General features: G+C 46.6%; 1 protein-coding gene across 1 annotated transcript in view; it reads right to left on the bottom strand.

Moving 5' to 3' along the window:
- Nucleotides 1-312: 312 nt before the first annotated feature.
- The window catches only part of LOC116940194 (pyroglutamylated RF-amide peptide receptor-like), a 48,650-nt gene continuing 36,485 nt past the window's right edge, over nucleotides 313-12,477 (bottom strand). The window contains exons 5-6 of the mRNA XM_032949590.2: nucleotides 8,486-8,583; nucleotides 313-6,830 (exon numbers count right to left, since the gene is read on the bottom strand). Coding sequence (XP_032805481.2) covers nucleotides 6,154-6,830; nucleotides 8,486-8,583 — 775 coding nt within the window. The 3' untranslated portion in view covers nucleotides 313-6,153. The remainder of the gene's footprint in view (nucleotides 6,831-8,485; nucleotides 8,584-12,477) is intronic.

Here is a 12,477-nt window from a genome sequence, read left to right as displayed (position 1 = left end):
CATAGTTTGTGAGTTTCCTCTTTCGGAGACATAATTTACCACAATGGGCTCTCACTGCAGCTAAAACAATAACTTGACAGGAGAAACAGCATTGCCACAGAAAACTTGCTTCTTGAGTAATATTGCATTAGACAGCCTGTTGAACACAGCCTGTGGATTACTGTGAGCCGGTGCCATTTGTTTATTGGCGAATGCACGTAAAAACATGTTACTGTTTCATCATCATTAGACCTCCATGTTACTGTTTGTAAAAGGTTAAAACCAGAGCTTCCTTACTCAAACTAATGCTGCTCCTTACCGAAAGATCGTAACCTCATCATGGTGGTGGGGTTTGTGTGTTCCAATGACCCTCAGAGCTATGTCGCCTGGAGTCTCGTACTCCTGGTAGGGTCTCCCTTGGCTAACATCTCTGGGGGGAGGTTCCAGACAAATAACGGTCCAAAACAAAGCCCCTCATGAATGGTTCTAATTTGAAAAAAATCAGAGAACTTGGCCCAGACAAGATATACCGGGACACCCCCTTGGAGCCAGGCCTGGGTGTGGTGTTCATCGGCAAGCGCCTGATGGCCGGGTGACCCACATAACCCGGTTGGGCCCAGCCCAAAATGGCTACGTAGCACCATCTTATGGGCCCACCATCCGCAGGACGAGGGGCGGCTGCGATGTCAGTATGGCAGGGAGAGGGATGGTCTCGGATGAGCTGGACCTTTGCAATGGACACTAGCTATTGGGACGTGGAATGTCACGTTACTGGGGGGGAAGGAGCCAGAGCTGGTGAAGGAGGTGGAATGGTATCGACTAGATATCGTCGGTCCCACCTCCACACTTAGGATTGGCACCGGAACCAAACTTCTCAATCGGGGGTGGTCTCTTTCCTATTCCGGAGTAACCCCTGATTAGAGGCCCTGGGCGGGTGTGGGGATACTCACAAGCCCCTTGGCTGGGTGCTGTTCAGTTGGAGTTTGTCCCAGTGGATGAGAGTGTTACCTCAATGAGAGTTCAGGTCTCAGAAAGGAAAACTATGACTGTTGTCTGTGGTTATGCACCAAATAGCAGTTCAGAGTGTCCGACCTTTTTGGAGACGGTGTGTCCAGTGCTCGTTCGAGTGCCGCCTACCTCCTCTGTAATCTTACTGGGCGTCTTCAATGCTCACGTGGGCAACGATGGAGATAACTTGAGAGGCCTGATTTGGAGGAATGCCCCCCCCCTGATCTGAACCTGAACAGTGATATGTTATTGGAATTATGTGCTAGTAACGGAATGTCAATAACAAACACCATGTTTGAACACAAGGATGCTCATGAGTGTACTTAGTTTCAGAACACCTTGGGCCGAAGGTCAATGATTGACGTTATAGTTGTATCATCAGACCTAAGGCCGTATATTCTGGACACTCAGGTGAAGAGAGGGGTAGAGCTTTCAATTGATCACCACCTGGTGGTAAGTTGGATCCGGTGCATGGGACACCGACCAGATAGACGTGGAAAGCCCAACTGAATAGTGTAGGTTTTCTGGGAACGTCTGGCGGAAGACCCAGTGCAGAAAGATTTGCACTGCCACCTCCAGGAAAACCTCTCCTAAACTCCAGGGGAGGTCATGGACATTGAGTCCAAGTGGACGATGTTTGTCAAGTTGAGGAAGTAGGTTTTGCAAGCTATGCTCGGAAAAAAGATCTCCCGACTCGATTGAGAGGTACCAGCTTACCAAGAGAGTGGCAGCAGGAGCAGTCGATTAAAGCAAAACCCCGGGTATGGGAAGTGTTGGAGAGGCCAAGGAGAGGGACTACTTGGCAGCCTTAAAGATGTTGTGGCAAATCACCCGATGCCTTAGGAGGGGTTGACGGGACATGGCCCAGGCTGTTTTTAGTAAGGGTAGCGTAACATTAAACTCAACTAAGTTGGTAGTCGAGAGGTGCAAGGAACACTTTGAGGAGCTCCTCAACCCAGTCGACATACCCTTCTCTCCGGAAGCAGCCCTGGAAACAGCTGGGGGGTCGGATCCATCACGGCCGCTGAAGTCGCTGCGGCGGTCAAGAGCCTTCATAGCAGCAAAGCTGCTGGGGTGGACGAGATTCGCCCAGAGTTGTTGAAAGTGCTCGACAGTGTAGGAGTGTCGTGGTTAACACAACTTTTCAATGTTGCATGGAAGGCGGGTACAGCACCTCTAGATTAGCAAACTGGGGTCGTGGTCCCCATTTTTAAGAAAGGGGATCGGAGGGTGTGCTCCAAATACAGAGGGATCTTACTTCTCAGCATCTCAGCTAAAGCCTATGCCAGAGTGCTGGAGAGGAGGCTCCGCCAGGTGGTTGAGCATCAGATTCAGGAGCAACAATGCGGATTCTGCCAGGGTCGTATAACAATATTTCAGGGGTCAGGAGTATGCTTCCCCTGTCTACCTCTGCTTTCTAGACTGGGAGAAGGCATATTCCCGTGTTCCCCACAATGTCCTGTGGGAGGTGTTGTGAGAGTATGATGTACCGGTGCCGCTTTTGCATGCTATCCGGTCCCTCTATTCCCGGAGTGAGAGCTGCGTGTGTTCACTGTGGGTGTTGGACTCCGCCAATGGTGCGTCTTGTCTCCACTCCTGTGATTATGATTTTCATGCACAGGATATTTTGTGATTTTCATGGACATGATATAAAGGCGCAGCCGAGGTTTGGAGAGTATCCAGTACAGAGGCATGGAGATGGCGTCGCTGTTTTTGCAGATGACGTTGTCCTCTTTTTGTCGTCAGTCTGTGATCTCCAGCGTGCACTTGAACGGTTTGATGCTGAGTGTGAAGCGGCTGGGAAGAGGATCAGCACCTCCAAATCTGAGATCATGGTTCACTCCTAGGAGATGGTGGATTGTGCTCTCCAGGCGAGGGGGGAAAGCTGCCATTGGTGGAGGAGTTTAAGAACCTCGGGGTCTCTTTCACGAGTGATGGTAAGTGGAAGCGGGAGATCGGCGGCATCCGGTGCAGCGTCCGCAGTGTTGTGGGCGGTGTACTGTTCCATGGTAGTCAAGCAGGAGCTGAGTTCTCAAACAAAGCTCTCGGTTTACATGTCGAGCTACGTTCTGACCCTCACCTATGGTCATGAGCTTTGGGTTATGACTGATAGGATGAGACCACAGGTACGAGGGACCAAAATGAAGTTTCCCCACAGGGTTGCCGGGCTCACTTTCTGTGATCGGGTGAGGAGCTCGGTAATCCGGGAGAGTCTCAGAGTCGAGCCGCTGCTCCTCCGGATAACGAGGAGCCAGTTGAGGTGGTTCGGGCACCTGGTAAGGATGCCCCCCGGTAGACTCCCCCTGGAACTCTACCGGGCACGTCCCACTGGGCGAAGACCCCGGAGCCAGCCCAGGACACGCTGGCAGAACAATGTCGCTTGGCCGGCCTGGGAACGCCTGGGATTCCCCAGGAAGAGCTGGAGTCTGTCGCCAGGAAAAGGGATGTCTCGACTGCCCTACTCAACATGCTACCGCCACGACCCTCACCAGGACAAGTGGATTGAGAAACAAACGAATGAATTCTGCTTGATAATATTGATCTGAAAAGGCAATTTCCTAATAGTAAACCTAACATTTGTTGGTCTATCTGCCCTGTTGTATATACAGGCCTTTTTCCAAAAAATAACATTAAAAATTATTCTGCCATTTTTTTAAATAACAATCGATCAAATAAATAAATAAAACACCCTCAAACCCGCTACCTCCCACAAGCACAAAGCATCTGGAGGTCGTAAAAGGCCATTAAATAATAAACTCCGGGGCAAAGGGAGGTTAACGACGATCTGCAAAATCTCCAGATTGCCAAAGGACCGCATGCCATGACCTGCTTGGCGCTTTGGACAGTTCACAAACAAATATCCAGAGTCACAGGCACGGACACAGAGCACAGGGCAAACGGACATTATAACTGATATATTTTTTTTGTACGGAAAAAGTTGAAGCTTGGCTATGAGAATAAGTCGACATTATAGACTGCAGTATTCCTTATATTATTTCTTATTGTATCTTTCTATCTACGTGACTTTACCAAGAGAACCAAAGTACATGAGTTCCTGCAATCACGAAAACTTAAGTCCAAACTAAGCTATAGCTGCCAGCGGACAAGCGTTGTGCCGACTCGGCTCATCCAGCAGGGGAAAGAGCCTGACCAGCCGCCCGTGAGCAAGAGTGTCGGCGCCAGCGAGCGCGCCGTGGGTACGACCCACACGCACACTGACCAGCACCGGCTGGAAACCAAGACAAGAGTGAGGAACTGCAGCGAGCGGACGAGCTGCGGGCGCTATCTGACGACGGGATCATCGCTCACCGACGGCGAGCGTCGTGCCGACTCTTCCACCCAGCTGTGGACCGGAACTGTGGCCGCCCCCGAGCAAGAGAGAGAACGAAGCCGTTTGTACGACCCTCCCCCACACTCACACCCTCGCGACGCATCACCCGGCATCTGTTTTACGCAAAGAATTGAAAAAGTGGCAAAGAAGACACACAACACGCATATCGGGACAAATAAGATTGTTCCAAAAAGTTATCTTTGTGTTTCAAGAACATTGCTGCCCTTCGTATGAATATTGTTGCATTTAAGGACAGTTCCTCTCGCCGTGTATGCTCGTGTACTCTGAGGAATAATCGATTGTACCGTTACCCAGTTAACAAACGTGACCATTGAGGGTTAAATGTATGTATCAATGAGGAGAACATCTCCAGGAGTACTGTGTTGACAATTCCAAGCATAAGAGTTCGCATATTAGAGTGTTATGTTTTTGTTTAGAAATTAAAATTACTTAACACAGAAGTGTCTGAGTGGTGCCTTCCTAAGTTTATGCATAATAATCTTAATTATAAGAACTGTATCCTGCGGTGAGATTTGAATTTGGAGACCTGACATAGACACACTAAGACATAATCAGTAAATGTTAAGCGAGAATAATTGTATTATACCGATCGATAATACGACCCTAGACAACGAAGCCGAGCTTAATCTACCATACTTACATCACACTTGCATAACTGCATACAATTCATTGTCTTATCCCGATTGATGATACGACCCTGGGCAACGAAGCTAAGCCTAATTATCATAACTGCCTACATTAGCATAATCGCATGCAATTGCATAACTTAATACGATTACACATCCCTAATTATCATAATTTATGCGAATAATTACAACAATTAACATAATTTCTGACAATTCCGCATATTCCAAAATGTCATTGAGTTTTTATTAAATGAAATTTGGGAATATTTTCAAGACCCAATATATACAACAGCCCACACATCCTTTGAATGTGATCATCTATCCTCCTGTCCCTCCCTCCAGCCAGACAGAAAAACTGCTTCACAATAAAGTGAAAGTACCTGTCCTTGACCGACGTTCCTCCCCCACCCCTAATATCCCCACTTGTGGGTGCGACCCTCTTTTGCATGACATCCCCTGCCCCCCTCCCCCCCCGCCCACGTATTGCACCCCCATCCATAATTATAGTGCACATCAATATTAAACTTTTTGCTCATCATATAATAAGCCAACAGTTCATCCTGACATAAAATGTGACAGCGCTACCAATCTCATGGCAGAGTGTATAGGAAAGTGTCTCCCCTATTTTGTAAATACAAAAATCTTTTTTATAAGTGTAGGGGATGTCCGAGCCATCCTCACGCAATCTCCACACTCAACATAGCACACACCAATCACATGCATGGGAATATACTAGACGGGGGTCAGGGGATTAAAGGGCACTGACTTCACACGCACACGGCGCACGAGACAGAGATGTGGATTGGGAACGAGGGCGGAGATGGAGGGTTTAAAAGCGGCTGTTAAAGGTGTGTTCGAGGTTGTGGGTTGAAGACTGTAGAAGTGCTTTAACCAGTCTCCGACTGCTCTTCATAAGTACTGATTACAAATTCACACGGTGCCACGGTGCTCTGAGAGTTCCAAATACAGTCGATACCTTATCTCATAACATACCAATAGCACAATGGGAATAAAATATAAAAATACCAAGACTATATATGTGTAAAAAATGTAACAACAAAGTTGCACAGCAACAATACTGGTGCATGTTTTTGTGTCGAAAATTTGAAACCTACAGACATTCGCAGATACCATCTAACCCTCATCCAAACATTAACCTTTTGCAAAAAAAGGGACATTTTAAGGCATTTACGAAATTGTTTGCCAAGTGGCCCATTTTCCAAGTGGGGAGATAGGGTCAGTGATGGTGAGCGCCACCATAGCGTGCTGCTCCACCCCAGTACCAATACCCCCACAGAGTCGGCGCAGGCTGCGAAATCGGCAGACAGGCAGGTGGTGGCGCGTCCTGCCCACGGCACCACTCGCGCCTTGGAGCGGCACTGCGGAGCAGATACAGGCGCGGGCCCAGCGCACCCCATCTCCGCCTGGCCCCGCCGGGACGGCACCGCCGCTCGGCTCGCCCTCTCGGCGGCCGCCAACATCGCCGACGTCAGCGGCACCTCTCCTGTTGCTCACGTGCATCTTGGCACCACGGGTGTTCATGGCGCTGAGCGCAGTCGTGCCCGACTTACTCTCCGCGTAGGTCTTACTCTCCTGTGGCCATGGTCCTCCGCCTGCCAGCATGCCTTCTACCTGCAGGCGCAGCGCGGCCCCAGGTGGCGCTGTGACTCCCCCCGGAGGGTCGCTCACGCCGATGCGATCAGGGCGCCGGCACATCAGGCAGGACAAAGCAATCGCCAGCTGCTTCTTGTAGTTCTGGTTGAGGGCAGCATAGACAATTGGGTTCCACAACGAGTTGCTGAATCCGAAGAGCTGCACCATTGCCAAGGTGATTGCCTCCATGTCAAAGCTCATCTCCAGGTTTCCTTTTGGCACCAGTGACAGAGGGACAGGGAGACAGATTGTGAGACAGGGAGACAGATTGGACAGAGATGGGCATTAACTAAATTACATGTAATTCATTGCGAGGGAGGGGAGTGGCCTTCCCCTTTATCCCTCCACACACAACACCGCCCGCCGCGGGACTTTAGCGACTCGTACGCGCCGCTACATTGTTGGTCATAAAATCATTGCCGATGAGCACGGATGGTTACGTACGGTGCGAAAGAAGTTCAACATACATTTTGTTCAGTGATCTTACATTAAGCAACGTAACCCATACCAGGCGATATGCCTGTAATACAAAATGAAACAGCAGACTGGAGAGTGGTACTCAGCCTAGTTTGAACCCAAAAGTAGATCTTATGGAGCCAACAGATCATAATTTGCCATTGAATGAGCAGCAGAGGTCTGATCCAGAAGATTCGTCAATGACCTTGACCCATGGTGCATGGAGGATGTTTCGAGATGTCAAGTGAGTGTAAGTCAATTAGAATAAATGAATAGGTCTCGTTTAGCCAGTTTCCTTACTATTTTACAAGGAGTTCAGTGGCAGTCGAGCACAGCAGCAACAAAAACAAAAGACAAAACATTTTTTGCAAAGAGCGAGTACAGGATCCTTAAGGAATATATATACTGGAGAATTCCTCCACATTCTACCAGCATCAGGGATGTGCATGCTCCACGTAAAATAGACATTCTGCTGTGATATACACATCGGTATTAAGATGTAATACATATGAACGAGCTTCACACGTCATCACGCCTCAGACTGTAAGTAAAATAATATTGCATGTGAGCCAAATGTCCACAGATAAATAGGCACAACAACAGCAAACACTTTCCGTGCGAATAAACACAAAAAGAAAGGGTAAAAAAATAGACATTTAGCGTCCACCTGTTATTTCATGAAATACCAAGGTTCAAATCTAATACAGTATGGTCATGCAGCTCAGGATTAGAGCGAGCAGCTCGTAATTGTATCTGAGTTAAAATCCGAGTTTTTGAAGGTTGATTCGGCCCAACATCCCTTCTGTAAAACCCGACTAGCAAGTGGAATAATTTAGAATTTTGGGGGGCAATTAACCATGGGTAAGTCACCTCGAGTAGCTGTTGGGGCACATGAAGCCTGTTATTTGAGAGGGAAAAATATAACACTCCTACCACTAGTACAAGAGTTACATTATCTCTCTTCCCCCTATGTTCAGATACCCATCGAGTACTCGGCCAATTGAGTTTGGTTGTTTGACATTGTACTGCTCATGCGAATGAAAGGCTGCTTCTGTCACCATGTAATTTACTTTACTTTACTTTTATTTACTTTTATTTATCCTTGTTTACACAGGAATGCCTCATTGAGACTCTATACGTTTTTGCAGTTGGAGGTAATGATTACTGTGTTTCCCAATTAAGTAATTTTGCAAGTATTTGTATTCGACCAGAACACCGACACAATGGCCTACTCTTCTTCAAATGGCATCATCGATATTTAACGTCCATTAAAGCAGAAGACGGCTTGCTGGATTTGAACCGTGGACTTCTAGGACAAGTGGCGAACACACTACCGATAGGTCAGGTGTTGATGCATGCGTGCTGTGAACAGCACAGCCGATGTCCGTGAGGACAAGGGACCCATACTCACCATAGTCCACCAGCATGTTGACAACGTGGAAGGGCGCCCAGCATACTGCGAAGAGGATCACCACGATCACCATCATCTTGACGGCACGCTTCTTACTCCTGGATAGGGCACAGGTGGGCAACAGCGTTCAGGTCACCTCGAATTCACAGCCTCCTTTGTGCCGTGCCCAGCAATGTCAACTCACAAAGCAGCCAGGGACATGACGACATCCGAATCCTTGGAGGAGATGGCTGTCACATGGCTCTGTGGCTACGTGGGCTGATGTCCACTCACAAATAACATTGATAAACATATTTTTCTTTTTCCTTTGGTTCTTTCGGTAAATTCACATAGAATGAGAATACAATAATAAAATAAAATAAGACAATAAAATTCTCACGACGTTTCGGCCACAACACAAGTAGCCTTCTTCAGGTGAAAGAACAGAACTGTCGGGACGACAGAGCTCTTCTTTTTCCTCTGTCGTCCCGATAGTTCTGTTCTTTCACCTGAAGAAGGTTACTTGTGTTGTGGCCGAAACGTCGTGAGAATTTTATTGTCTTCTTTTATTTTATTATTTTATTCTCATTCTATGTGACTTTACCGAAAGAACCAAAGAAGATGAATCCTTGCAGTCACGAAAGCGTTAAATCGAAATTTATATTTTTCTTTCTTGCATAACTGACACTCTAACTGTATTAGAATGACGTGTAAAACATTTGTTGATTTGAAGCTTTCGTGACTGCAGGAATCCATACTCTTTAGTTCTTTCGGTAAAGTCACGTTTCGACTGCTTGTGTTGCTTGTGTTGCAGTCGAAACGTCGTGAGAATTTTATTGTTTTATATTTTTATAATGTATTGTTTCCTTTCTACGTGACTTTACCGAAAGAACCAAGAATGAGTAAACATTTGTTAAATAAATAAAAACATGAAGCCCAAGAGGGACTTGCCCACAGCGAGTCAGAAAATAAGATCATATCACCAATAATGGACCTGCAACCACACAGGTCTTCCGAAGTCTTCACAGCATTGTTCAACAACAAGAATATTGAAAGGGTAGCTAGGAGGCAGCTTGGAAGACCACCTAATCAGGATGACAGTTTGCGAGAAAAGGGAATAAACTCTGTGAACTCTGCAGTGATGGCACCAAGACCGTAATTATAATGTATATTGGGGGGGGACACACCCCCCCCTAAAATATATTGGTATAAAAGTATTTTAAAAAATAATTATTGCGATGCTATGTAAATAAAAACAACAATTTGCTAAATCTTGGCCACAATATCTGGACTTGTCTTTATATAACAATGCATAGATTTCTGTTTATATGATTGTGGTTATGGTTGCACTGTATGCATCCCTAATCTCTGCCATTAAATACAATGAAACAAGAAAAGGTAAAAAATAAAAAACAGAGCAATGTAATACTATACACTGCTAGACATTATTGAAAAAATAAATAAAAAGTCCATCCTATGTGTTTGTGAATTTTTTTATATTTTAGGCAGGAAATGAGTTTTCAAATTTAGATTTTTTTTCTGGGGGGACCCCATACCCCCTGGAAAATGTGGTCCCTCCCAATGTTGACTCCATGGCTACGGCCTTGGATGGCACGAAGCATAAGCAAACCAAGCAGCTCATGGGGCTTAGGATAAATGAAAAATAGGGGTATATCAAATATCACATCAAATCCTGGAACGGATCTCTGCTCTGTGGAACTATACTGTAGATCACGATACGTTAATTTGTTGTCGTAAGTTATTTTATTTGCTGTGTTCTGTTGCATGCTTCCCCACCCCCTCCCCACCTTTTCCCCGCCCAGCCTCTACCCCACTATTTAAGTTTTTTTCCCTCCCCATTGAAGCTTTCAATGTCCTCGCGTTGTGGTCCCCATCAGCGTGGGGCAGAGTCCGACGTCGCCCTTCGTTAAGCCCCTGGGTGCGCCCATCGCGGGGTTTTTTTGTTGGCAGAGTTTCTGTCCCCCCACGCACCCGTACTGTGGTCGGTGCTTTGCACAGGGTTCGCGTTGTGTTGCTATAAAATTGTTTTTTTTTTAATTACAACAATATCACCTCAAATCAGAATAAACGAGCCAATTGTCAAGGGTTCCATTTAAGATTGTGCACAGTTTTACAAACTGCAGGACACTTTGTGTGAGTTGGTGTGGGGAGTAAGCTCTCCTGCACTGAGAATTCTTGCTCGACTGATCGACCAACTTTTGACACCTGACTACGGCAGCGGCTGGTCTCAACCAGATCTGGCCAGAATGATCTAAACCTATATGAACAATGGGCTGGAGACGGAGTGTGGTACAGACTTGATATGTAAATGCTCTGGCAGCAGATCACTGTAGGGAGCCAGCAAGCCAAAACTTCTCCCAGCTCATCCAATGACCAACAAAAGCAGCAATAGCGGCGAGCTGAACAGCCAGCTCGGCTCATTGCAGATCGTGGCAGCAGCAGAGACCAGAGGCAATTCATAGAGCAGTGTCTTCTGGGGACTGAAAGGAGCGCACAGAAGTAATGATCATGCCCAAGCTTCTGAACCCTCATTATCATCATAACTGATGATGAGGGTGCTGGTCTCCCGGCTGAATTCTTGTGAAGCTAATGTGCTGTGTGGCTCTGCTGAATCTGTGTAGACTGAATACGTATTGCAGGCTGTGGACACTTAACTGCACTTGAAGTCTCGATTACCAGATGTGTGGATGGTTAAATTGCTTGGTATGGGATGGAATCAGGGCTGGATCAAGCCACGGGGCTTTAGGGACTGCAGCCCAGAGGCCTCCGCTAGCTGGAGGGCCTCGAGAGATGAAGTGAAAAGAATGCTGAATTTTATTTGTTGTTAGCCTTGTAAAAATACATTTGATTTTTCTTTAACTTTGTTTTCCTTTTGAAAATATTACTGGGGGCCTCACAGTACCTGTAGCCCCGGGGACTACGGAATATTGATCGGGCCCTGGATGGAATGGGGGTTTATTTCACCTGCCTACCTGAATATTGCGTGAGTGTCATTGGGATTGCTAGGAATATAGGACGACATAAATACATGAAATATGTGCACTGCTTGAGCATATTGGCACAAGACAGAGGAAAGTGGAAACATGACGAAATGTGCAGTGTACTCCTGCGGGCAATCTGCCCATGGATCGTGATGATGATGATGATGAATTGCGTCTATCAGGAGTGAGGCATATTTTAATGTCCTCCTCACATCTCCCTCACTGTGTGTCATCTCCCAATGTGAGCAAAGAGTAAATCTGCTCAAACCGGATATAGTTGTCCACTTTGTTTCATCCTCACGTATGCTGTGTTGCCAATTACCCTGCACCATACTTTTCTGTGGTGGAATAAATTGTACAGTTATGCACGAAAAGCCAATTATTCTCTCTCTTGTCTGCATCCCTGTTATCCTATTTCACTGCATCTCTTGTCTAAAGTTTTCACGTCGAACCACATCTATATTTCATGTTTATATCTTCTCTGTCATCTCACGAGATTTTTATCAATTGAAAGGCGAGGGGCCACCAAGAAATATTTGCTTGGTCCCCCAATGGGCCAAGCACCACCAACTCTGCAAAGCAACTGTGTGTATATGTACAGCAGCGAACGAACTTGGAACATGCTGAACTGCCTGACATCCTGTTGTGCATTTTTTCTGGGGCAGCTTTCATGGGGAAATGGCAGAAATCTTTTTCCGTACATGAAGTTTTATTTAATTGAGTCATTTCTTTTGATCGCTTACACTGCTATAGTTTTCCTCTTCGAGCCCTTAAATCTCAAGCATCCTCAGATTGAATATATACATTTTGTACTTTAGCATCATCCCAACATGCTGCAGACTCCATCGTGCGTTCGCTTGTGAAACCGGCACATGCAAGGCGACCTCTGAGTCAGATTTCTTCATCCCGGTGCCACGTCACAGCACATCATTCCACACTGTCCCACGCCACACCACACTACATAATGCGTAGCACTATCGCACACACCACTCCACACTACCCCAGCCACTG

This window comes from Petromyzon marinus, chromosome 8 (genome assembly GCF_048934315.1).
Source record: "Petromyzon marinus isolate PM22_M1 ecotype Great Lakes invasive population chromosome 8, UKy_Petmar_22M1.pri1.0, whole genome shotgun sequence".
NCBI classification, from domain to species: domain Eukaryota; kingdom Metazoa; phylum Chordata; class Hyperoartia; order Petromyzontiformes; family Petromyzontidae; genus Petromyzon; species Petromyzon marinus.
This window is presented reverse-complemented; position numbering and strand designations above follow the sequence as displayed.